This window comes from Bubalus bubalis, chromosome 7 (assembly GCF_019923935.1).
Source record: "Bubalus bubalis isolate 160015118507 breed Murrah chromosome 7, NDDB_SH_1, whole genome shotgun sequence".
Taxonomy (NCBI): domain Eukaryota; kingdom Metazoa; phylum Chordata; class Mammalia; order Artiodactyla; family Bovidae; genus Bubalus; species Bubalus bubalis.
The window spans coordinates 87,253,890-87,281,872 of record NC_059163.1 but is presented as its reverse complement, the minus strand read 5'-3'; the positions used below and the strand labels follow the sequence as shown (position 1 = coordinate 87,281,872).

The following is a 27,983-nucleotide window of genomic DNA, read 5'->3' as shown; positions in this document are numbered from 1 at the left end:
TTCTTTAGGTAAAGAGATTATATGAACAACCAAAGAGAATCTCCACAATGACGTGGCCAATAAGAGAAAGTTAATGATGAAGCACGGAGTTAGAGAGGCAAAGCTTTAAGTCTGAGCACATAAGAAATGTGTTTTTCCTCCTCTAGCCTATCAGCAACTATCACTTACAAGTTTTTCCAAACTCCAGGGATAAATTTCAAGAGTCTAAATATTGCAAGTCCTAAGGCACTATGCCTTATCTATTTATCATTTCACTCTATTCATAATCCCCAAGTGTTTCAGGTTTTATGACTGTCAGCCAGGCATGCCCTTAGTAAAAGTCCATATCATCACTCATTCTAGGACCAGAAACCAAATGCTGATGATGTCGATCATCCAGATCAGTAGCCTCTTTGTTCAAGTAAGAGAAGGAAAAAAGGATTTCTTACGGCCCATGTAAATGCCCCAGTTGGGTCAACGTTTCTGGAAAGGACTAAATAGTTTTCAAATTCCAAAATAAGAGATTAAAAAAGCAAACAAAAGAGGCTTTCTTTCCTCAGAGTCCAATGAAGAACGTGACCACTAAAGAAATATGTTAGGCCATGAACACACTGCATGTTTCATTCTCGGCACTTTGCAGGTCTGAGAAAGAGAATGACAGTGACTTCAACTGTCTAAATAATTATAACCATTAACATTAGGCTCCCAGGGTAACTGAATATCTTACTTTGCTTGCTGGCTAAAAATAAGTAACCAAAATGTTCCCAAGAAAAAGTCAAGGTAGATGGTAAATATCAATAGATTAAGCATCATAATAATCAAGAAAAATTAGTATTTGAATTTAAGTACATCCTAATCATCATGCTGAGAACATTACATCCGCTTTGATCACAGAGCCTTAACTACTACACACTTCTTAAAACGTGTGTCCGTGATGTCACATTTGCTCCAAAGTAGATACTCAGCTAAACAAAATCTCCAATTTTAGTTTTAGTTAAAAATCCATCTCTATGATTCTGAGTTTGCCAACTATATTTAGGCAAGAACACGCATGCTCAGTTGTGTCCAACTTTTTGTAACCCCCTGGACTGTAGCCCACCAGGCTCCTCTGCCATGGGCCTTCCCAGGCAAGAATACTGGAGTGGGTTGTTATTTCCTCCTCCGGGGCATCTTCCTACCTATGGATCAAACCCACAACTCCTGCATTGCAGGCAGATTCTTTACCACTGAGGCACCACAGAAGCCCTTATTAAGGCAAGAAGATCTTCAAATAACTAGCACTGTGGCACCATAAATACCCAAAGTAGCAAAGTAAATGAAGGGAAACCTAAAATATTCACTTTAAACTCTTTACAAAATAATTTGGTATTCTTTCCAGAAGCTTCCTTATATGCTCTCATGCAAAGATAATTATTGAATACCTACTGTGTACAAGAACTATTCTCAGCATTGGGGGTAAAATAAAAAAGAGAAAAAGTCCCTGTATTCATGGTGCACTCTTGTGGGCAATGCAGAAAATCTGACTAGATATATTAAGGTTAGTTTCTGACAGGTTAGACAGTGATGAGTGTTAAGGAAGGCGGGTGGGGAGCCAAGAAGGAGTTGGGAAGAGTTGGTAAAGAAAGAAGGGTGACATTTAGGGACACAAGGAAGGTCTCCTTGAGAAAGAGACCTATAAGCAGAGCCCTGAAGGGAGGGACAGGTAGGCTATGCTAGAAGAAGAACACTGGGGGCCAAGGAAACAGGAAGAATAAATGTCTAGTTTGTCCTAGGCTATGATGAAGGCAGTGTGGCTGGAGCTGAGAAGGCAGGAGGAGAGGGGTAATCCATGGGACAATGGAATGCTCTAAGTTGTGTTGAGTGGAGATGCAGAAACGGGGAGACTAGTCAGGATGCTTTTACAGTGATCCAGGCAAGAGATGACAGTGGTTTGGGCCAAGGTGGTACCAGAGCCATGGTGAGGCCCGCTGACATGGCGATGAGTTACCAAATTCTGAATGTATTTTAAAACCAACAGGAGTTACCGATGAATCAGATACAGTATTTAAGAAAAAGAAATGAGTCAATAATTACTGCAATGCTTTTGGCCTAAGCAACTGCAAAGATGGAGCTGCCACTAACTGGTAGGAGTGAGTTGGGCAGCAGGGAGGTGAGGAGGTCAGTGTGAGAGGTTTTAAATTGGAAATGATAGTTAGATATCCAGATGGAGATGATGATTAGGTAACAGCACATGTCTGGAATTCAGGTTGAGACTAAGCTGCTTAGTTTACAGATGAAACTGAATGAGAGTACAAACAGAAAATGTAAGATGCCTAAGGAATATGTTCTTGGATCACTTATCAAGGAGATGAGGAAGAACCAGCAAAGAAGACACAGAAGGACAGAACAAAATTTCCCATACGATACATCTGAATTACCTCTATGGTGTTATGAATATATGCGTGTTGCTTTAAGAATATCTAAAAAAAGCTTCAAATGCCTTCAGGAGAGGGACAAAATCTAACCCATTGTGGGCCATAAGGATCAGTACAGTATCAACTATCAAACACCAAACATATTTGTTGAATGAATAAGTGAATGAATAAGTAAATTCAGGATTTTGATAGGTTCAGTTGAACTCAAAAAATATTTCCTGAACACTTTCTAGTTTCAGAAATTGAGCAAGACACTGAGAAAGAAAGATACATAAATAGATACCTGTCTGACAGAGAAGACAGATGAGTTAAGTTGGTAGCAAACTGGTTTAATTTCTTGCCCTGGGCAGCATCAAGCTAATAAACATAAACATATCAGATATGGTTAAAAATAGTATATTTTTAATATTTAATAAATCAGTTAAGATCTGATTCCATACTTTCCTTTTTAGTAAGTCACTTGAGAAATTACAGTGAAAGTCAATGGATAAAAAATCGTAATTCAAGATATTAAATCCATATATAAAACTTTTCAAAAACCCTTCTATCACTACACTAAAAGAGCAAAGAAGAAAAATGAACAAGATCATGAATTATTATAATTTTCATCAAAATTTATGTTGAAGAAGGTTTTTTTTTTTTTTTGAGGGTTCAATAATGGCCCTAATTGTCAGGTTACTGATTTGGAATTCAAAAAATTCAAAAGCATTTGTGAAAAATCAGACTCCTATTTCTCACTCAAATTTTTTTTTTTTAAACAAAAGAGACATCTTCCTTGAAACGATTATTCTTGTCTGCCAACATCTTAAATTGAGAGCCACACCAACACATACGAAACACATACTGTACATAACAGACGCACACAAAAAAATGGCTTGCTGGATGGCTAGAGTTTGGTGGTGAAACAGGAAGAACGGTCGGCTGAAAGACAGACAGACAGATACACAGACATAATAAATGTTTAAATACTCATACTGAAATTATATTATTAGTCACATGTTATCCACAGAATTATTACTAAATCATGAGTGGCCATTTAAAATATTGCAGTTCTACTTTTCTAAATTAAATCAATTAGCAAACTGATAATTTATGTAAGTTTTATCCAGACTACTGAGAAAGAGTAACTCTGTTCAAGTAGATACCTGCCCTGATCCCCTCACAGAACTGGTACAACCCAGTATATACGTATACATCAAGAATGAATATATGCAACTGAAACTGACATATTTGATAATTGCTTCTATATTTTTTACTTACTTAAAATGTCAAATATTCAAGTCATTTATCCAATAAATATTTACTGAGTCCCTACTATGTTTCAGTACTGTCTATATCCTTGCTTTGGTTGGTAAAGACAGGATTTTTTTCCTTCAAAATGTGCTTGTTTGTCAAAAGTTACATACTTTTAGATGTTTTACTTATTTTATTCACATAGTCAAAATTCCAAAACACTGATCTGGTAATTATTTCTGAGTCTGCTAAGTGTCTTTTAACAGAACGTCATTGTTTTCAGTTCAGTCACTCAGTCGTGTCCAGCTCTTTGCGACCCCATGAACTGCAGCTTGCCAGGCCTCCCTGTCTTCACCAACTCCCGGAGTTCACCCAAACTCATGTCCATCAAGTCGGTGATTCCATCCAGCCATCTCATCCTCTGTCGTCCCCTTCTCCTCCTGCCCCCAATCCCTCCCAGCATCAGAGTTTTTTCCAATGAGTCAACTCTTCACATGAGATGGCCAAAGTATTAGAGTTTCAGCTTTAGCATCATTCCTTCCAAAGAAATGCCAGGGCTGATCTCCTTTAGAATGGACTGGTTGGATCTCCTTGCAGTCCAAGGGACTCTCAAGAGTCTTCTCCAACACCACAGTTCAAAAGCATCAATTCTTCAGCGCTCAGCTTTCTTCACAGTCCAACTCTCACATTCATACATCACCAATGGAAAAACCACAGCCTTGACTAGACAGACCTTTATTGGCAAAGTAATGTCTCTGCTTTTCAATATGCTGTCTAGGTTGGTCATAACTTTCCTTCCAAGGAGTAAGCGTCTTTTAATTTCATGGCTGCAGTCACCATCTGCAGTGCTTTTGGAGCCCCAAAAAATAAAGTCTGACAGTGTTTCCACTGTTTCCCCATCTATTTCCCACGAAGTGATGGGACCAGATGCCATGATCTTCGTTTTCTGAATGTTGAGCTTTAAGCCAACTTTTTCACTCTCCACTTTCACTTTCATCAAGAGGCTTTTAGTTCCTCTTCACTTTCTGCCATAAGGGTGGTGTCATCTGCATATCTGAGGTTATTGATATTTCTCCCAGCAATCTTGATTCCAGCTTGTGCTTTTTCCAGCCCAGCATTTCTCATGATGTGCTCTGCATATAAGTTAAATAAGCAGGATGACAATATACAGCCTTGACGTACTACTCTTCCTATTTGGAACCAGTTTGTTGTTCCATGTCCAGTTCTAACTGTTGCTTCCTGATCTGCTTATAGGTTTCTCAAGAGGCAGGTCAGGTGGTCATTGTTTTAACTGTTCTCAATTATACAGCTATCAATTAGCCAGTCAATGCATTAAAGAGATTAAAATATCCTTTTCTCTAATCAGATTACTGTAATTATTTTAGAAATGGAATTTTCAAACCAACAGTAGGCTTCAACAGAAGAGATTCAGGTCCAATTAATCACCATATATTACTTCTCTCTCTTAAATTGCACGCAAAGCAGCTATCCACGTTCTGCATTCCCACTGCACTGCTTAGCTCCAGAAACTAGTATCTCATGTTAGGATGTTAGTGTTTTCCTACTTGTATCTGGGATGACTTTCCTAAAATACCTCATTATATCATTCCCCTTCATTCTCCCTTCTAGAAATCAGGTTTTAGTTCAAGGAATGAAAACGAGGAACAGGCTTTGAGAACTGGCCCCTGCCTGTTTCTTGAGTCTCACAGCCTCATGGTGCTTTCTCCCCTCAAATCAATGGCTCATCCAGCCTGAGGCACACGTCTACAACTGTCTACAGTCTCTTTCCTCTGGGGCACTGCACATGCCATTCCTCTTGACACTGCAGAAAGGAGAGAGAGGCTGTGGCTGACTAAATTCTCCTTACCCTGTAAGTCTCAGCACAGTCACCTCCCCTCATCCCTGCGATCATCAGGCACCACTCTTTCCTATGAGCTCACTGCATCTCAGGGCTCATGGTAGTTTACTGCCTCTCTTCCTCATTAGGCTCTAAGCTCCTAGTGGGCAGGGACTATGTCTTATTCATGGTTTTAACTCTAGTATTTAGCAAAGTGTTTGGCATATAATTAGCACCCAATCAGTATTCTAGTCATTGGACAAATGTATGATAATAGCAAATCTATTTACAGAAAATGTGTAATGTGCTGAAGCTTGGGGGGAAACTAACAGCAAGCCAACAGCAGCACCTGCCATGCCTGGGTGTCTCAAGAAGTGAAAAGCAAGCAGGGATCAAATGGGGCCTGGGCTTCCTGCCTACAAAGTCCAGGCTGGGATACAGAATGGATGAGAGCATGGCAGAAAATATCATCACATCCTGAAGAAGCTGACTGCTAAACTTAGTCCAACATCTTTTAAATTGTAACTTTTCCAGATTCTCTTACGTAGCAGAATGTCACCGACAGTCCAGAGATGCTGTCTCTAAAATGACAATTAATACCCAAGATAGCAATTCCAGCTTTGTTCAAGGAGAAGCATCTGACTCAGGAGCTGAAGGGCATTTATTAAGAAGGCAACACTTTAATAAGCATCCAAGATTTTTGTTTAACAAACTTTTTGAGAAAACTGTGCTTTCAAAATCTGGATGAAAAAAAAGGCAGTAAATCTCTTTAATGACTTTGGCAACAATTTCCAATGAAGTGTGATTAAGAATAATTTTCAGCTGTTTATTCTATCAATAAATAATAAATCTTGGTGGCTTATAGCATATGAGAAACACATAGCTCAGACCTCTAAAAATCTTAAAACACGTCTAAAAAATTTAATTTCTAGCCTTGATTTCTGACCTCCAGCTGATAAATGACTATGCCTTGCTTGTCATTTCAATTCCAAACAATTTAGGAGTTTTTAATTAATTTTATAATATTCAAGATTTTGTTTTTAAAGTGTAGGGTTTTCTGGTTTCTGGTCTGGCATGTAAGGAACTCAGAAGTTGTCACTTTGTTCTGAAAACAAGTAAAAAGTTACAAAAACTAAAAAAATTAACAATGCTTCATAGACCTGTCAAATAAGGTCACAAGGCAGACTGCTAGCCCCAAAACTGAAGAAACTGACAGGCACATACAGAAAATCACAACTTACTGAAACAGGAACCTCTGTAGGAACCAGTGTCAGAGTAGGAAAATCTGAACTATTATCGACAAAATGCTGATGGCTCAGGGTGGACGAGCCTGGAAGATAAAATCCCAGGGGCATCTGGTCATGGGAGGCCCCCGGTTATTGAAAGGCGGACTTCCAGGAGTTCTATCAGGTCGTCACAGTGAATACTAGAGGAAAAATCTTCCTGTGCTTCCAGCAGGGAGATGGAAAAAGGAGCCATTTTGAAATATGGCAGAGCATTCTGTTCTTTTCAATAAGGGCTGCCTTAATTTTCTTGGACTCCAAAATCACTGCAGATGGTGACTGCAGCCATGAAATTAAAAGATGCTTGCCCCTTGGAAGAAAAGCTATGAGAACTCAGACAGCATATTAAAAAGCAGAGACATTATTTTGCCGACAAATATCCATCTAGTCAAAGCTATTGTTTTTCCAATAGTCATGTATGGATGTGAGAGTTGGACTGTTAATGAAGGCTGAGTGCCAAAGAATTGATGCTTTTGAACTCTGGTGTTGGAAAAGAATCCCTTGGACTGCAAGGAGATCAAACCAGTTAATCCTAAAAGAAATCAGTCCTTAATACTCATTGGAAGGACTGATGCTGAAGTTGAAGCTTCAATACTTTGGCCACCTGATGTGAAGAACTGACTCATTTGAAAAGACCCTGATGCTGGGAAAGATCGAAGGCCAGAGGAGAAGGGGACAAGAAGATGAGAAGATAGGATGGCATCACCGACTTGATGGACGTGAGTCTGAGCAAGCTCTGGGAGTTAGTGATGGAGTTGGTGAGGGAAGCCTGGTGTGCTGCAGTCCATGGGGTCACAAAGAGTTGGATGTGACTGAGCAACACTGAACTGACTGAACTGAATGAGGAAGTCTTACCAGAGTCTGACTGACTCAGGGAGCAATGCAAATGGAAGAAGGCAAACATTCAACTCCAGCATTCTCTAGCCATTTTGTTCACCTGAAAGGGTAGGGGGGAGTAAATAAAACCTAGAAGCACTGGTGAAATTAACAGTCTAAGAGATAAGGCTCACCAAAGACTAAGACCTAATCACAGGACTATAGAACGCTTCCCCTCCCCCAACACCTTACCAATACATTACTAAAGGTCCACTAACCACAATTCCTTTTACTTAGTACATCACATCCATCTTCCAACAAAAAATTACAAGACATACCAAAAGGCAAAAAGCACACTTTAAGAAACTTCCCCAGTAGCTCAGATGGTAAAGAATCAGCTTGCAGCAATTCCTGCAGCTCAATTACAGAAAAATAAAAGACCTAATCAAAAAGTGGGCCAAAGAACTAAACAGGCATTTCTCCAAAGAAGACATACAGATGGCTAACAAACACATGAAAAGATGCTCAACATCACTCATTATCAGAGAAATGCAAATCAAAACCACAATGAGGTACCATTTCACGCCAGTCAGAATGGCTGCTATCCAAAAGTCTACAAGCAATAAATGTTGAAGAGGGTGTGGAGAAAATGGAACCCTCTTACACTGTTGGTGGGAATGCAAACTAGTACAACCACTATGGAGAACAGTGTGGAGATTCCTTTAAAAACTAGAAATAGAACTGCCTTATGACCCAGCAATCCCACTGCTGGGCATACACACTGAGGAAACCAGAAGGGAAACAGACACGTGTACCCCAATGTTCATTGCAGCACTGTTTATAATAGCCAGGACATGGAAGCAACCTAGATGTCCATCAGCAGATGAATGGATAAGAAAGCTGTGGTACATATACACAATGGAGTATTACTCAGTCATTAAAAAGAATGCATTTGAATCAGTTGTAATGAGGTGGATGAAACTGGAGCCTATTACACAGAGTGAAGTAAGCCAGAAAGAAAAACACCAATACAGTATACTAACGCATATATATGGACTTTAGAAAGAAGGTAACTATAACCCTGTATGCGAGACAGTAAAAGAGACACAGATGTATTGAACAGTCTTTTGGACTCTTTGGGAGAGGGCGAGGGTGGGATGATATGGGAGAATGGCACTGAAACATGTAAAATATCATATGTGAAACGAATCACCAGTCCAGGTTTGATGCATGATACAGGGTGCTCAGGGCTCGTGCACTGGGATGACCCAGAGGGATGGGATGGGGAGGGAGGTGGGAAGCAGGTTCAGGATGGGGAACACGTATAAACCCGTGGCGGATTCATGTCAATGTATGGCAAAACCAATACAATATTGTAAAGTAAAATAAATAAATTAATCAATTAAAAAAAATAAAATTAAATAAAAAAAGAATCAGCTTGCAATGCAGGAGACCCAGGTGCAATCCCTGGGTCAGGAAGATCTGCTGGAGGAGGGAATGGCTACCCACCCCAGTATTCTTGCCTGGAGAATCCCATGGACAGAGGAAACTGGTAGGCTACAATCCATGGGTTGCTAATTAAGAGTTGGACATGACTGAGCAACTAAACATGCACACATGCAAGAAACTTAACAAGAATCAGACCCAAAATCAGATGTGGCAGGAATGTTAGAATTAAAAAACCAGAAATTTTAAAAACTATGATTCATAGGTTAAAGACATTAATGGAAAAAAGTAGACAACATGCAAGAATGTATGGGTAATGTAAGCAGAGAGATGAAAATTCTGAGAACAAAAAAGAAACACCAGGATAAAAAAGAAAACATTGTAACAATAATGAAGAATACTACTGATGAACTCATTAGTAAACTGGACCCAGTTGAGGATAGAATCTCTGTTTGGGGAAATGACAATAGAAACTTCCAAAAGAAGAAAAAAATGTGGAGGATAACAGTAAGAATATGGGAAGGAACAGTAACCAATATGGTACATATTAATTCAAATATATCAATAATCACTTTCCAAATACATGAAAAGAGACTGTCAGAGTGGATCAAAAAAAGGCACAAATATCCACAGTCAGTAAGCAATTCACAATGATTATAAAGACACATACAGATTAATAAGACTAAAACAATGGAGAATTATATGTCCTACTAACACTACGCAAAAGAAAGTGAGAATATTTATATCAATATTAGAGTAGACTTCCAGGCAAGAAAAATTATCAGAGAAAAAGAGGGGCATCACTTAATGACAAAGGGGTCAACATTCCAAGAATATGTAACAATTCTTAATGTGCATATGCCTAACAATACAACACCAAAATATATGACAAACACTTACATGAGTATTACTACTCCTGCTTTCTTTTGCTTTCCATTTGCATGGAATATCTTTTTCCATCCCTTAACTTTGCAAGGCAATCCAACCAGTCAATCCTAAAGGAAATCAGTCCTGAATATTCATTGGAAGGACTGATGTGGAAGCTGAAACTCCAATACTTTGGCCACCTGATGCAAAGAGCTGACTCATTTGAAAAGACCCTGATGCTGGGAAAGATTGAGGGCAGGAGGAGAAGGGGACAACAGAGGATGAGATGGTTGGATGGCATCACCAACTCAATGGACATGAGTTTGAGTAGACTCTGGGAGTTGGCAATGGACAGGGAGGCCTGGCGTGCTGCAGTTCACGGGATAGCAAAGAGTGGGACACGACTGAGAGACTGAACTGACTGAGCTGAACCTTCAGCATGTATGTGTCCTTAGGTTTGAAGTGTGTCACCTGTAGGCAGCATATACACAGGTCTCGTCTCTGTATCTGCATCTTTTGGTTGGGGCTTTTAATCCATTTACATTTAAAGTAGTTATTGACATATATGTTTCTACTGCCATTTTCTTAATCATTTAGGATTTGTTTTTGCGGGTCTTTTCTTCTCTTATTTTGTCCTGCTAGAGAAGTTCTTTTAGCTTTTGTTGTAAGGCTGGTTTGGTGGTGCTGAATTCTCTTAGCTTTTGACAAACACTGATAGAACTGTAAGAAAAAACTGGTGAATCCACTACTGCAGTTGGAGATTTTAACACCCGTCTATCAGAAATGGACTGACCCAGCAGACAGAAAATCATTAAGAACATAGCTGAACTCAAGAGCACCATAAATCAACTGGATATAATTGAGATGTATAGACTACTTCATCTAACAACAGTATAATACACATTCTTTTCCAGCCCATATGGAACATTCACCAAGACAGATGACATCCTGGGTCATAAAACACACCTTAACAAGTTTAGAAGGTTAGTAATCACACAAGGTCTGTTCTCAGAGTACAGGGAATTAAACTAGAAAACAGTAACAGAAAGAAAACTGAAAGATCCAAATACTAGGAGATTAAAAAACACCTAAGTTAAAGAAGAAATCACAAGACAGGATTTAAAATATTTTGAATTAAATGCAAATGAAATATAGAACTTATCAAAATTTGTGGGATTAACTATATATAGGGAAATTTATAACACTGAATGCAACTTTAGAAAGGAAGACATAAAATTAATACTCTAAGCTTCCACTAGGAAATAAGACAAAGAAGAGCAAATTAAATCCAAAGTAAGATGAAGTAATAATAAAAATTGGAGCAGAAATCAATAGAATTGAAAGTAAGAATTCAACAGAAGAAATCAACAATAGCAAAAAAGTTCTTTGAAAAGATCAATTCAACAGATAAATTTACTATGATAAAAAGAGAGAAGACATAAATTATTAATATGAGAAATGAAGGAGCAGACATTATTATAGATATCACAGATATTAAAAGAATAATAAAGGAATATTATGAGTAACTCTACGCCCACATATTCAATAACGCAGATGAAATGATCAATTCTTTGAAAGACACAATCAGCCAAACGTGCACAAGAAGAAATAGACAATAGACAATCTGAATAGTCCTATCTAATAAGGAAATTGAATTAATAATTAATAACCTTCCAAAACAGAAAGCAGATGGATTCACTGCTAAGTTGTACCAAACACTTAAAGGAAGAAATGAAACCACTTCTTTACAATTTGTTCCAGAAAACAGAAGCAGAGTGAACACATTGCAGCACATTCTATTAGGCCACCATTACTTTAAATATCAAAATCAGATAAAACTTCTACAAGGAGGGAAAATTTAGACCGATATCTCTCATGAACACAGATATAAAGATCCTCAACAAAATATTAACAAACTGAATACAACAATGAATAAAAAGAATTATTCACCACAAGCAAAAGAAATTTATTTCAAATATGCAAGGCTGGTTTAACATTCAAAAATTAATGTTAACCATCAATCACATCAACAGGCAAGAACAGCAAAATCACATAATCATATCAGTTGATACAGAAAAAGCATCCAACAAAATTCAGCATCCATTCATGACAGTAATTATTAGTAAACTAGCAACAGTTCCCCAACTTCATAAAAAACATTTTAAAAATACCACAGATCAGATCATATCAGATCAGTCGCTCAGTCATGTCCGACTCTATGCGACCCCATGAATCGCAGCACGCCAGGCCTCCCTGTCCATCACCAACTCCCGGAGGTCACCCAGACTCATGTCCATCGAGTCAGTGATGCCATCCAGCCATCTCATCCTCTGTCGTCCCCTTCTCCTCCTGCCCCCAATCCCTCCCAGCATCAGAGTCTTTTCCAATGAGTCAACTCTTAGCATGAGGTGGCCAAAGTACTGGAGTTTCAGCTTTAGCATCATTCCTTCCAAAGAAATCCCAGGGCTGATCTCCTTCAGAATGGACTGGTTGGATCTCCTTACAGTCCAAGGGACTCTCAAGAGTCTTCTCCAACACCACAGTTCAAAAGCATCAATTCTTCGGCGCTCAGCCTTCTTCACAGTCCAACTCTCACATCCATACATGACCACAGGAAAAAACCGTAGCCTTGACTAGACGAAACTTCGTTGCCAAAGTAATGTCTCTGCTTTTGAATATGCTATCTAGGTTGGTCATAACTTTCCTTCCAAGGAGTAAGCGTCTTTTAATTTCATGGCTGCAGTCACCATCTGCAGGGATTTTGGAGCCCAGAAAAATAAAGTCTGACACTGTTTCCACTGTTTCCCCATCTATTTCCCATGAAGTGATGGGACCAGATGCCATGATCTTTGTTTTCTGAATGTTGAGCTTTAAGCCAACTTTTTCACTCTCCACTTTCACTTTCATCAAGAGGCTTTTGAGTTCCTCTTCACTTTCTGCCATAAGGGTGGTGTCATCTGCATATCTGAGGTTATTGATATTTCTCCCGGCAATCTTGATTCCAGCTTGTGTTTCTTCCAGTCCAGCGTTTCTCATGATGTACTCTGCATATAAGTTAAATAAACAGGGTGACAATATACAGCCTTGATGAACTCCTTTTCCTATTTGGAACCAGTCTGTTGTTCCATGTCCAGTTCTAACTGTTGCTTCCTGATCTGCATACACATTTCACAAGAGGCAGATCAGGTGGTCTGGTATTCCCATCTCTTTCAGAATTTTCCACAGTTGATTGTGATCCACACAGTCAAAGGCTTTGGCATAGTCATAAAGCAGAAATAGATGTTTTTCTGGAACTCTCTTGCTTTTTCTATGATCCAGTGGATGTTGGCAATTTGATCTCCGGTTCCTCTGCCTTTTCTAAAACCAGCTTGAACATTTGGAAGTTCACGGTTCACACATTGCTAAAGCCTGGCTTGGAGAATTTTGAGCATTACTTTACTAGCGTGTGAGATGAGTGCCATTGTGTGGTAGTTTGAGCATTCTTTGGCATTGCCTTTCTTTGGGATTGGCATGAAAACTGACCTTTTCCAGTTCTGTGGCCACTGCTGAGTTTTCCAAACTTGCTGGCATATTGAGTGCAGCACTTTCACAGCATCATCTTTCAGGATTTGGAATAGCTCAACTGGAATTCCATCACCTCCACTAGCTTTATTCGTAGTGATGCTTTCTAAGGCCCACTTGACTTCACATTCCAGGATGTCTGGCTCTAGGTCAGTGATCACACCATCGTGATTATCTGGGTCGTGAAGATCTTTTTTGTACAGTTCTTCTGTGTATTCTTGCCACCTCTTCTTAATATCTTCTGCTTCTGTTAGGTCCAAACCATTTCTGTCCTTTATCGAGCTCATCTTTGCATGACATGTTCCTTTGATATCTCGGATTTTCTTGAAGAGATCCCTAGTCTTTCCCATTCTGTTGTTTTCCTCTATTTCTTTGCATTGATCGCTGAAGAAGCCTTTTTTATCTCTTCTTGCTATTCTTTGGATTCTGCATTCAGATGTTTATATCTTTCCTTTTCTCCTTTGCTTTTCGCTTCTCTTCTTTTCACAGCTATTTGTAAGGCCTCCCCAGACAGCCATTTTGCTTTTTTGCATTTCTTTTCTATGGGAATGGTCTTGATCCCTGTCTCCTGTACAATGTCACAAACCTCATTCCACAAGCTAACATCATATTTAACCGTGAGAAACATGAAATTTTTCCACTAAGATCAGGAACAAGGCAAAGATGTCCTCTTTCATCATCCCTTTCTGACATCAGAGTAGAAGTCCTCGCTAATGTAATCAGATAAGAAAAGGAAACAAATGGTATACAAACTGGGAAGGAAGAAATAAAATGGTCTTTATTCATAGAAGACATGATTGTCTATGGAGAAAAACCCTAAAGAATTGACAACAAAATTCCTGAACTAATATAAGCAGGATAAAAGGTTAACATGCAAAAATCTATAGCTTTCCTATGGGCCAGAAATGACCAAGTGAAATTTATATTAAAAACACTTTACCATTTATATTATACTCCCTAAAAGTGAAATACTTAGGTATAAGTCTAACAAAATATGTAAAAGATTTTTATAAGGAAACTACAAAACTCTGATAAAGAAAAAAATAACTAAATAAATGAAGAGATATTCCTTGTAGATGAGTAGGAGGTCAAGATGACAGTTTTTCCCAACTTAATCAACATAATCCCAATCAAAATCCAGCAAGTCCTTTTGTGGTATCAAAAACCTGATTTTAAAGTTTATGTGGAGAGCCAAAAGACCAAGCATAATCAATGTAATATTTAAAGAGAACAATGACGGACTCACACCACCGACTTGAAGACTTACAATAAAGCTACATCCGAATAAAGAAAGTGTGGTATTAATGAAAGAATAAGCACAGATTACAAGAAAATAAAGCCCAGAAATGAACAAATATAAATGTAGTCTCTCATCTTTGACAAAAGAGCAAAGGCAATATATTAGAGAAAAGAGACTCCTGAACAAATGATGCTGGAACAGACACATATTAAAAAAAAAGAAGAAAGAAAAACCTAAATCTAGACCTTACATCCTTCACAAAAATTAACTCAAAATGAGTCACAGACCTAAATGTAAAACTAAATATATAAACAGAACTATAAAAATCCTGGAAGATAACATAGACTATCTGGCTGACCTTAGATATGGGGATGGCTTTTAGATACAACATCAAAGGCATGATCCATGAGAGAAACAATCGATAAGGTGAACTTGATTAAAAATTTTAAAATTCTGCTCTGCAGAAGACACTGTCAAGAAATGAGAAGACAAGTTATAGACTGGGAAAAATATTTACAAAAACATCTGATGAAGAACAGTTATCCAACTACACCAAGAATTCTTAAAACTGAACAATAAGAAAATGAACAATCTGACTTAAAAATTGGCAAAAGATCTGAAGGATACCTCACCAAAGAAGATATGCAGATGGAAAATAAGCATATGAAAAGATGCTCCACACCACATGTCACTAGGCATTTGCAAATTAAAACAAGATAATCACTACACATCCATTAGTGTGACAAAAGTCCAAAACACTGACAACATTAAGTTCTAGCAGGATATGGAGCAACAGGAACTCTTCATTCATTGCTGATGGGAATGCAAAATAATGCTGCTGCTGCTGCTGCTAAGTCGCTTCAGTGGTGTCCGATTTGGTGTGACCCCACAGACGGCAGCCCACCAGGCTCCTCTGTCCCTGGGATTCTCCAGACAAGAATACTGGAGTGGGTTGCCATTTCCTTCTCCAATGCATGCATGCATGCTAAGTCGCTTCAGTCATATCTGACTCTGTGTGACCCCATAGATGGCAGCCCACCAGGCTCCTCTGTCCACAGGATTCTCTAGGCAAGAATACTGGAGTGGGTTGACATTTCCTTCTCCAATCAAAATGATACATCCACTTTAAAAGACAGTTTGGCAGTTTTGTAAAGCCTTTGACTGTGTGGATCACAATAAACTCTGGAAAATTCTGAAAGAGATGGGAATACCAGACCACCTGACCTGCCTCTTGAGAAATCTGTATGCAGGTCAGGAAGCAACAGTTAGAACTGGACATGGAACAACGGACTGGTTCCAAATAGGAAAAGGAGTACGTCAAGGCTGTATATTGTCACCCTGCTTATTTAACTTATATGAAGAGCACATCATGAGAAACGCTGGACTGGAAGAAACACAAGCTGGAATCAAGGTTGCTGGGAGAAATATCAATATTTTTGATAAAATATTGATAAAAACTCAAATATCAATAACCTCAGATATGCAGATGACACCACCCTTATGGCAGACAGTGAAGAGGAACTAAAAAGCCTCTTGATGAAAGTGAAAGTGGAGAGTGAAAAAGTTGGCTTAAAGCTCAACATTCAGAAAACGAAGATTCATGGCATCTGGTCCCATCACTTCATGGGAAATAGATGGGGAAACAGTGGAAACAGTGTCAGACTTTATTTTTTGGGGCTCCAAAATCACTGCAGATGGTGACTGCAGCCATGAAATTAAAAGAAGCTTACTCCTTGGAAGGAAAGTTATGACCAACCTAGATAGCATATTCAAAAGCAGAGACATTACTTTGGCAACAAAGGTCCGTCTAGTCAAGACTATGGTTTTTCCAGTGTTCATGTATGGATGTGAGAGTTGGATAGTGAAGAAGGCTGAGCGCTGAAGAATTGATGCTTTTGAACTGTGGTGTTGGAGAAGACTCTTGAGAGTCCCTTGGACTGCAAGGAGATCCAACCAGTCCATTCTGAAGGAGATCAGCCCTGGGATTTCTTTGGAAGGCATGATGCTGAAGCTGAAACTCCAGTACTTTGGCCACCTCATGCTAAGAGTTGACTCTGGAAAAGACTCTGATGCTGGGAGGGATTGGGGGCAGGAGGAGAAGGGGACGACAGAGGATGAGATGGCTGGATGGCATCACTGACTCGATGGACGTGAGTCTGGGTGACCTCCGGGAGTTGGTGATGGACAGGGAGGCCTGGCGTGCTGCGATTCATGGGGTCGCAAAGAGTCGGACATGACTGAGTGACTGAACTGAACTGAAACATACTCTCACCATATAATCCAGTAATTGTTTTCCTTGGTATTTACCCAAAGGAGCTGAAAACTTAAGTCTACACGAAAACCTGCACATGGATGTTTACAGCAACTTTATTCATAACTGCCAAAACTCAGAAACAACCAAGATGTCCTTCAGCAGGGAGTTGGATAAACAAACTGCAGCTCATCGCTGGAATTATTATTCAGTGCTAAAAAGATACGAACTGTCAAGACATGAAAAAACACGGAGGAAACATAAATATATACAGCTAAGTGGAAGAAGCCTATCTGAAAAGGTTACATGCTATATGATTCCAACCATGACTTTCTAGATAAGGCAAAACTATGGAGACAATATAACAATTAGTTGTTTCTAGTCAGAGAGAAGGGTGACATGAATAGTTGGAGCACAGAGGATTTTTAAGACAATGAAATTATTCTGGATTAAGCTACCAAAAAAACCCAGTCAGTGTACAATACCAAGAGTAAACCCCAATGAAAGCTATGGACTTCGGGCAATAATGATGGGTCACTGTAGAGCCCCCAACTGCAACAAATACACCACTGTGTGTGGGAAGCCAACAGTGTTATGCATGTTTGGAGATAGAGGTATTTGGGAATTTTCGGAAACTTCTGCTCATCTTTGCTTTGAACCCAAAACTCCTCTAAAAAGATATCTTATTAAAAGTGTAATAGTTAAAAGTTTCCAAAAGTCCCAAATTGCATAATGTTTTCTCCTACTTTATAAAGACAAATATGGGAATTGATATAGTCTCAAGAAAATCCAGATTTACATTAAAGAATGAAAATTAAAGTGAAGAAATGAAACAGCGATTAGTCCTTTGGAATTTAACACAATTATCCCTAACAATAATTCTAAAGAAGCATCAGATGATATTCATTTGAAGAGCCTCCTTCCTCCTGTACATTGTCAACTAAAAAGTACTCATGAAACGAGGTTGCATCTTATCCCACACAAACTCGGTGTCTGTTAACATTAAAGAATTATGATGTGTGGTGAAAGGGTTGAGTTTGCCACCTTGGAGCAGCACCATAATACATGAGAAAAGTTGAGTGTTAGTTTTTAACCTTTTATTCAGAAAGGAATCAAAAGCATATGAGTGTCTCTACCCCTTTCTATTCAAAGTACAGGATGTCAGTCATTTAAAACGTTTTTTGTTTTTTCCCAAAAAATACACAGGCATACCCCCTGAGATACTGCAGGCTCTGTTTCAGACCACCACAATAATGCGAATATCACAGTAAAGCAAGTCACATGAGTTTTTTGGTTTCCTAGTGCATGTAAAAGTTACGTTTGTATTATCCTGTAGTCTTTTAAGTGTCCAATAGCATTATGTCCTAAAAGAAAGAGCATACCTTAATTAAAAAATACTTTATTGCTTAAAAATGCTAACCTGAGCCTTCATCAAGACATAATTCTTTTGCTGGTGGAGGGTTTTGAAATATTGTGAGAATTATCAAAATGTGGCACAGATATATAAAGTAAACAAATGTTTGAAAAAAATGAGACTGATAAACTTGCTGGATGCAGGGCTACATAAATCTTCAATTTGTAAAAAATGCACTTTCTTTGAAGCACAATAAAGCAAAGTAATAAAGCAGGGTATGCTTGGAACAGAATCATTACCATTTTATTAATTGTCCAAGAAACAGAACACTGAAATTATTTAGTATAACCTTGTTAAAGCTGTATTTTCCCATCACTGAACTTCCACAGTTCTAGAATTATAGCTTTCTGCTGGAATGGACATTAAATTTCATTTTAATAATAGCCAATATGTTTTGATTTAAACACAATTCTGTTTTTGAAAACAAATAAGACATGCAATAACTTACAGCATCCAGAGTTTCTTTGTCATTAAAATACCCTCCATTTTAAGTCGACTGACTGTTTCTTACATATAAACTCCCAACTAAAAGCAAAATTCCAGACTCAAATTTGTTCTAAAAAATATTTTCAGACAGATTTTACAGTCATCCCTCAAGATCTCAGGGAATTCCCAGCAGATACTAAAATCTGAGGATGCTCAAGTCTCTTATATAAAATGGTATCCTACTTTTCCTTTTGTTAGTTGCTTAGTCATGTCCAACTCTGCAACCACATGGACTGTAGCCTGCCAGGCTCCTCTGTCCATGGAAATTTCCCAGACAAGAATACTGGAGTGGGTTGCCATACCCTTCTCCAGGAGATCTTCCCAACACAGGGATCAAACCCAGGTCTCCTGAATTGCAGGCGGATTCTTCACCATCTGAGCCACCAGAGAAGTCCCCCATAAAACGATATAGAATGATCTCATACTATATGCATATGCTCTGTCACATCTGATTGTTTGCGGCCCATGGACTGTAGCCTGCCAGGTTCCTCTATCCATGGAATTTTCCAGGCAAGAGCACTGGAGTAGGGTGCCATTTCCTACTCCAGGGGATCTTCCCAACCCAGAGATTGAACCTGTGTCTCTTGTGTACCCATGTCTCTTATGTCTCCTGCATTGGCAGGTGGATTCTGTACCAATAGCACCACCTGGGAAGTGCCATACTATACATATATTCTCCATTATACTTTAAACCATCTCTTGATTACTTATCATACCTAATAAAATGCAAATACTTATAGTTGCCAGCTGCAATAAATTCAAGTTTTGCTTTTTTGATCTAAGATTGGTTGAATATTGGGATGTCAAACCTGAGGATATGGAGGGCCCACAGTACCTTTTTACTTTATTGCTACCAACACCTTACACATTTCAGGGACTTACTATAGTCTGCCTGGATGTTAGTAGACCAGGGTTCATCACATTCACTCTTTTCTTCAATCTGTGTACGCAGCACAATATCATGGCACAAGGCATCCTATGCTATAATTATTGATTTATTTTCTTTCTCTTGACAGGACTTTAACCTAGGGACTTGTTCTCAAGTACTGTTTTACAACAGAAAATAGTCTTCCATAGTTTGCTTTCACATTTTGGTCTGAGTGTGAAATTATTTTGCTACTATTGTTTGTTATCTACAGTGTTCTAGAGATGTAAATTAAAGGAAATATTATGCTTAGTAGGTTTTAAGGCAGATAAAATTTTCTGTGAATAAAAACAAAAGGAATTCAGAAAAAAAATTAAAACTAGCCCTCCACCTTCCAAAAGAATTAATACTCATTGGAAAACATACACCTTGTGAAATACTGGAGAGTATTATCAGCATAATAGAATTTTACCAAATTACCATAAAAATGACCAAGTGACTAGGAGTATATACCAGATGTTTTAACAGACACTATGACACTTGTTATATTTGTGTGTGTGTTGTAAATTCTGCTGACCTGTTGGTTATATAACCAAAAGATTCTAGCATGTGATAAAATGCTAGAATATTTAGTTATGTTTTCTCGAAGGCAAAAAGTGGTCATCTACCTTCCCTCCAACCAGCTCACCTGTAGTGCCTGGTGTAGAGTGACTACATACGGAGTGTTCGTCAGCTCCCCACTATACGGGGTGTATTTTGAAAATTTTTAGCACTGTAATTTGAAATTTGTAAAAATGAAAAATATACACGTTTTCCTAACAACCACAAAACATGCAATTTGACCAGGACTTCGGACAAGTACATATATGATAAAATGGGGCAGGAGGAGGAGGCACAGCAGATTCTCTCAGAGTATTTTTTTTGAATTTATCTAAATGGGGCATTTATTTTAAAATGCTCAAAAACACTGCTTTCTTCCTCTCTAAAGCATTAGACAAAGTATCTTGCTCTTAGCAGGCATCTATCACATATTTAATAAATAGAATTTCTTATCTGGGGACAAAAACACAAATGCTTTAAAACAGAGGGAAAAAAGTACTTCACATACGAAGATGTGTGTTCGCTAGGGGAAAAAAATTGTTCTTTTCAAAGACACAATGATATCATTTTTCTCCAATAGTTAGGACTCGTAAGAAACTTTCTAATATTTAAAAATGGCATCAGAAGTTCCATTAATTCTACCAGAAATCTCAAATGGATGCAAAAAGCATTCTGGCTTCATAGAATAGAAAAGAACTTAAACGTCTAACAAGTTTTTCATCTGGTCCCATGGCCTCATTCTATTTGAGAAAAATGAAGCTTAGAGAAAAGAATGTAAAATGTTTAGCCCCAGGTAGCTCTGAGCCTGAAACTTAAATCTTTCCATTCTGGGTCAGCAGGCTTTCCAGTAAGCCTTAATTTAATTATTCTCTTACAATATTTACCTAAGAGTGTGATGTTTCTATACTTCATTGTGTATATTCACCCACCAAACACACAATACAGATCTCTTCTGACATGCAGTTCCTGAAATATATAAGTCATATTCAAATGACTGCCCTTGTCAAAGCCTTATTAGCCATCAGTCCTAGAAATGGACTGGATCTGCTCTATTTCCTAAGGCAGATGGCTCTGCTTTTAGGCCCCTCCCTGAGGACTAGAGTTCTAGCTCCATTACTTCACTGTCTTACCTTCCCTTAGATTTCAGATAAACCCACATCTCTTGCCACCCGGAGTTGCTGAGGTGTGCCTAAAAACCAGCTAGGGACAGACCTTGAGGGATATGATTCTAAAAAAATAAAGCAGTTCAGTATTTGCTGTGAAGGTATCTTCACTTTCATGAAGGCCTTTCCCACTGATTCCTGAGTCTGTTTGCAAAACTGACTATTAATACCTTGTAGTTGGAAACTAAGGACAGATACTTGAATAAAAAAATGTAAATAATAGCAAAAAGAAACTAAGAACTCATGGCCCTTTCTGTTCTGCTTTTTAGAAAAGGAGAAGTATTCCACTAGAAGAAGCCTCAACACACCTATAAAAATAGAACTTCCCATTAGATCCTGAATAGCTGACATTCCACAGGAAGTATGCACAAGTACCACACTGCCAAAACCATCATCAAAAGGACAAACACGGAGAACATTCCATCTTTAGGAATTTAAGTAGTTATTTTATCTTGGAACTGATTGGCAAAGTAACTTCCAGTTTTTTTCCATAAGTATTTCATTGATATCTTTAAGATCATACTTTTCTTAGCTATGTTTTAAATGTGCATTTTTCTAAAGCTACTTTTCTTCTCCCTAGAATACCACCACAAATAGAGGATTATTTATTTATATCTGTTATAATCTCTTTTTACTCACTGAACATCTATACTTTTAACTATTGTTTTCCAATTGTCTCTAAAGCTTGATGCTACTTACTGGATTGTGTTTAACTAGTTTATTAATCTCACTTACTGGAAAAGGATTTTCATGAGAATTGTTGATAACTCTCCTCTTAAACTTTAAACATTGAAGAATAATTGCAACACATTTCATAGTAACAGCAGACATGTCTGGTTTTCTATCCCCAATAAGCAAGACTTCCCTTCCTGCTATGGACTGAACTTATGGTTGGTCAATGCCAATTGCTGTTATTCTATCCCCTTTACTACTACTTGGTTCAGATATGTGCATCAGAAGCAATTCTAAACAATAATGCACTATAAGATATCTTCTGAGGGACTGCTGGGAAAGGTTTTCCCTATAAATAAAAATATATGAATGGGATTAATATTCCTTTTTTTCCCCTGCCTTTGCAAGTCACCATGATAGCTGAAATGAGGCACCAAATGTGAGAACATAAGAGGTATCTGAGAGTGAGGATAAACCCATAAACTACAAAGAACAGACTGAAAGATGGAATGAACTTGGTTTCTTAAAGACATCATTGGAGGACTGAATTAACCAAACCTACTATTAACCTGTCATTAGACACATTTTAGATGAAATAATATTTTTTTATCTATTCCCCAAATATCACAATAAATGCTCAAGAGTAGTCCATCATATGAATGCACTGTAATTAAGAAAACTGATTCTCCATTATTGGATCTTTAAGTTGGTTTTCTTTCCCCTCCTTCCAGCCTCCTATAAAGAACAATGCAATAAACATCTTTCAAGCTTTATCTGAATTTAGAGTAACGGTTTCCATGGACATTGTTCCAAGAACCAAAATTACTAAGTTATACAATATGGACATTTTTGATTTGGAATATCAATTTGATTTTCAGAAAGTGTATTCTTATTTAACCCCGAGAAGTATTGTGTGTGGCCTGTCTCACTATATCCCATTTAGCCAGGTGGGATGCTATGGACTGCTCCCCAAGAGCATGGTTTTCCTTTTATTCTTATTGATAGAACCTTGGTCTCTAATTCTTAGTGTAAGTAAATTTTGGTGTTTCCATTCTTCTTGCCAGTGACTGGTGTGGGGCAGGCATGTGACCTAGTTCTGGCCTATGAGGTGAAAAATGGAAGGTTTACTAGATGAATTGTTCATTCTTAAAAAAAAAATACAGGACAATATCTTCCAGTATAAATTACCATGTCTGCATGTAGTAAGTTGAACCATGCCAGTCTGAGAACAAAGACAGTGAGCTGGGGTAAAAGATGGGAGTTTGATGATGTTGTTGAACCCCTGAAGTAACACACCTCAAGGGTTCTTGAGTCTTCTTTTTATGTAAGATAGTTACAAATACTTTTAAAAATTCAATGGAAAATTATGCTTATGTACACTGAGGTGCCTTATTGTACACTCGGTTTACATTGTACATTGTAAACTGAAAACTACTTATGAGATCACAGTGAACAATCCCAAAGGAAACACTCTTAACTATTTCCCTTAGGAAGATTAACTTAAATTTTAAATAAACGATGCTGAGTATTCACCTTTTTTCAAAAGAATTACATTTGAAAATATTATCAGGTCATTAATTTGGACTCCTACTTGGAGAAAAAATGATCTTTAACTCAAAATCTTCAAATAAATAGCAAAAAAACACCAAACACAAAGTATGCTGTACTTACAAATCAAACACCAAGTAATGGAAGCCCTCTTCTGATATGCTGTCATGAAGTCGCACTAAAACAGAAGAAAAAAGGAAAAAGAGAAGACAGTTTGTGTTACATGTATGCCAACAATCAACTTTAAGCCAGGCATTGAACAGGCATCTGTCTCCTAGATTACAATGTGAGCAACACTATTTTAGCCTCTGATGAGTCAGAATCCTTTATTAGCGGGGCTTGGGTTCACACAGATCCTAGGTTTAAGTTCTGATTCTGATAATTATTAACTGTGTGATCTTAAGCAAATTAATTAACTTGCAAAGATAACAATACCTACACTTTACAGAAAGGTTGAGAATATTAAATAAAGGTAAAATAATTTGCATACTGCCATGTGAAAATTAAATGTATTGCTATAGCTCCGTATGTCCAAAGTTAACAAGCTTTAGGCCATTCGACCTCTGAGAGCCTCTTCCTTGCCATTCCCTTTGCTATCATTCTAGTTCGGGTCTTCAGGAGACTAGTGAGTGGTCTCCTTGCCTCTGCTCACCCTTTTTTCTGGGGAATTTCTATATAGCACTCCCCAGCTAACCTGTCAAAACAGTTTTTTTTTTTTATTATGCTACTTCTAAAGTCAAGTCACCAAAATCCATTTAACAAGTCATCAGTCAAAATGTAAAGCTAGATGGGGGAGAATGGATACATGTACATGTATGGTCGAGTCCCTTCGCTGTTCACCTGAAACTGCCACAACGTTGGTAATCGCCTAGACTCTAATACAAAAGGAAAAGTTTACAGTTTTTAAAAAATGTACAGCTAGAACTTTTAATAAGATAATCTACTAGTTCCTCAAATTAATACTTTAAATTTTTCAGAGAGCTAAACAGAGAGAAACCAAAGTTTCTCTTTTGAATTTAAATGTGCTCATTGTTTACTGCAAGATAACCACACATGTAAAACTCCTGTACTGTTCTTCCTTCTATTTATTTCAGATAAGCCCCCTGATTCCCCCCCCCCCTATTATTTACATAGATGGTAAATTCTTCCTATTTATATAATCACTTAGGGTATCTTGGCTTTCACTGGGAGCAACAGAGGCCAGGAAAAGCAACCAACTCATAGGACACAATGCTTTTCAAAGGTCACCACAAAAGGATCATAACATCTATTAATATTGTGACTTGTCCTTAGTATGATCCTGGTGCAGTGATGACCACCATATGGAAAATGTGGTTTCACTAGGACACACACTGTCACACAAGCTACAGTAATCCACAAAGGGAGTCTGTAGTACTCATGAAACTCCCAAGCCCACAGGCTCAGTAGAATGTCCATTCTTTACAATCCAATTTCATCCCCTTAAGATATCATCCTTGGCCCACTATTAAAGTCTATTCTGAATTCCTCTCCAGAAACTTCTCCAAAGTAGAGAAAGAGAGGCATTTATTCACCCATAATTGTGGGTTATCATTTGTACAATGTGGATTTTCTATTATCACGAACATGAGAAGGGGGCCCATATGACAGGCACCTGGAGTGTGGCCACTTCAGCGCAGCTCAGCTCACCTACTTGTCTCTTGAGCACATGGAATGTAAACATGCTGAAGCGTCCCTCTTACCTTGTTTTTCATAGTGTCACCTTTGAATTTAAGGATGCAGCCTATTTTATTTTTATTAACAAACTCGAATATCTGTCCTTTCTTTAGTATGCAGAATTTCCTTCTCATCAACACTACCAAACAGGAACCATATTTTAGAAGTCTTTGCATCCTACACAGACTTGGCAAATAGTGGATGGTCTTTCATTAAATCGGTTTTGAGCATTTACTATGTCACATGCTAGGCATTCTTCCCTCTTTTTGGATAAACATTTTCATCAAAGCTCAGTATACCTATAAATATCTAAAACAAAATCATCAAAGCTCAGTATACCTATATATGTCTGAAGCAAAACAACTAATGTGCAATTCTCTTGTAACTTTAATTGTGTGACAAGTATCCTTCCATTTGGCAATATCAGAGATCACATGCTGCATCCATAAATTCGGAGTGACAAAGATGAAGACTGCTATGTGCTTACATCTCAGGCATCTGTTTTTAATTTGCCTGCTACCTTTGCTTAAATTTATTCTGCCAAAGAAAATCAAAAGTTCGGCTCAATGATGAGTCTTCTGCTCATAGTCATTCAGCACAGTAAGGAAAGCCACACCATGGGTGATAACTCACTGATTTTCTTATATGACATAGTTGTATAGATACCTCATTGAGTGGCTATAACACAATCTGTGGGCTTTTTATGTTTAATTTTTAAAAACTTTTTTATTTTGTATTGGGGTATGCCCAGTTAACAATGTTGTGAGAGTTTCAGGTAAACAGCAAAGGGAGTCAGCCATACACATACATGGATCCATTCTCCCCCAAATTCCCTCCCATTCAGGCTGTCATATAACATTGAGCAGAGTTCCACGTGTACGTTCAAATAATGGTATGGCTACAGAGGTAGAAGTTTCAGGTACAAGTGGAGAAGCAATACTAATTTCTGGTTATATCTGGAATAAAATTTCTTAGATTACCACTACCTTATTAATACAATACCTGGATATAATTATCATTTGGAAATGAATCACTTTTTGAACAAGTCAAGAGTTGCTCAAGCCTGATCATCAAACTTACATTATGTGGGGTCAAAACAAGTTTCACCAAAGCATTTTGTCAGGAAGCATATGATAAGGGTTAAAAATAAACCATGTGATGAAGTTCAATCATTTTGCATTACACAACTCTAAAATGATCTCTACTATTTCTAACCAGCCATTTGACCAGGTGAGATTAATTGTGAATGAATTCTGCTATTGATACAGCAGGAAAAAAAATTAGCATTATCTTTACATGGGATAAATACACATTTTCTCTATTCCTTCCCTATGATTTTCCTTCCTTCCTTCCACTGCCTTTTAAAAATAAAGAACTAAAAACACATACCGAAATGAAATTACAATTTTCATTTATTAACCAAACTATGTCATACAGTCTTCACATGGATGTGTCATACGTGTACAACTGCTTTGAGGAAGGGTTTGCTTCCTTTTAAAACTTTTAGCTCTTCAACTATTAGTCTCCTGTTATTGACGATATGTTTGAGAGCCTGGAGATGGTGTTTTGCATAGTCAGACATCTCTCTTTCTCTCAAGCCTTCTCTGTCGGTCAAAAGTATCCATTCTTTTACCCTTTTTTCCAGTTTAATAGTTTCTCATGGGTTGAAAATCGTATTTACCTTTACAAAAGCTTACATAAATAACGCAATTCCTTTTCACACCAGAGGAATTATGGGATGCTCTGTTCACCACGGCTGGCAACCCAGACGGCAGAGCCAGCCGCGAGAGCGCCGCAGCTGCCGCACGGGGAGGACGGCCGCCCCGGGTTCTTGCTATGACTGCTCTATGCTATCGCCACAAGCGGCCCGTACGGGTGCACACAGCTAACCTAGTTACAGTCAGCCCTAAGATGCCTTTAGAAAGACATTCTAAAGAAGTTAGTGAGAAAAGCATTTGAGAAAAAAGGTTATAATCATTCTTTCAGCAGTCTTTCTTTCCTTGACAGAGAGAGAGTGTGTGTGTGCATTTAGTCCAGGCAAGAATACTGGAGTGGGCTGTCATTTCCTTCTCCAGGGGATCCTCCTGACCCAGGGATTGAACCTGCATCTCCTGCACTGGCAGGTGCATTCTTTACCACTGAGCCACCTGGGGAACCCTTGGTGAAGTTTGCTCAAAGGTAAAAGCAAGTGTAACAGTTATCCAGGATAAACAGTTAAATTCTAAGGCATTAAGTAGATCTATAAGGGTGGAAAAGGTGCTTCTGAGGCTAAAATGTTTCCAAATTTAGCTGACCCAAAGCCTAATACTTTTCTTCTCTCTCTTGAATGATATTATAAATCCCTAAAACTAAACACAGTAGGGCAATGTTATCATAATACTAAGAGAGTCACTCATACAGAACAGACTGTATTGCATCCTCATAGTTCCTGTTTGTCAGTTCTGAGCAACAGTCCTGGTTATAAATGAGGGGAGTTCTGCATTTTTAGTTTTCTCTGTTGCGAGGACTGAGGTTGTCGATTTGTCTCACATACTGGGGTGCAAAAATGACAGCTTGTAAGTCAGGTACTTTTTATAGTCTCACTGGCAGTTAATTACATATATTTCATGACTA

At 38.1% G+C, this 27,983-nt stretch overlaps 1 protein-coding gene across 15 annotated transcripts in view; it reads right to left on the bottom strand.

Moving 5' to 3' along the window:
* Window positions 1-27,983, bottom strand: part of CAMK2D (calcium/calmodulin dependent protein kinase II delta) — a 314,355-nt gene that overhangs the window by 131,033 nt on the left and 155,339 nt on the right. For all 15 annotated transcript variants that reach the window (XM_044946077.2, XM_044946075.2, XM_044946076.2 and 12 more), the window contains exon 4: window positions 23,799-23,853. In XM_044946077.2, the coding sequence (XP_044802012.1) occupies window positions 23,799-23,853 (55 nt within the window). The remainder of the gene's footprint in view (window positions 1-23,798; window positions 23,854-27,983) is intronic.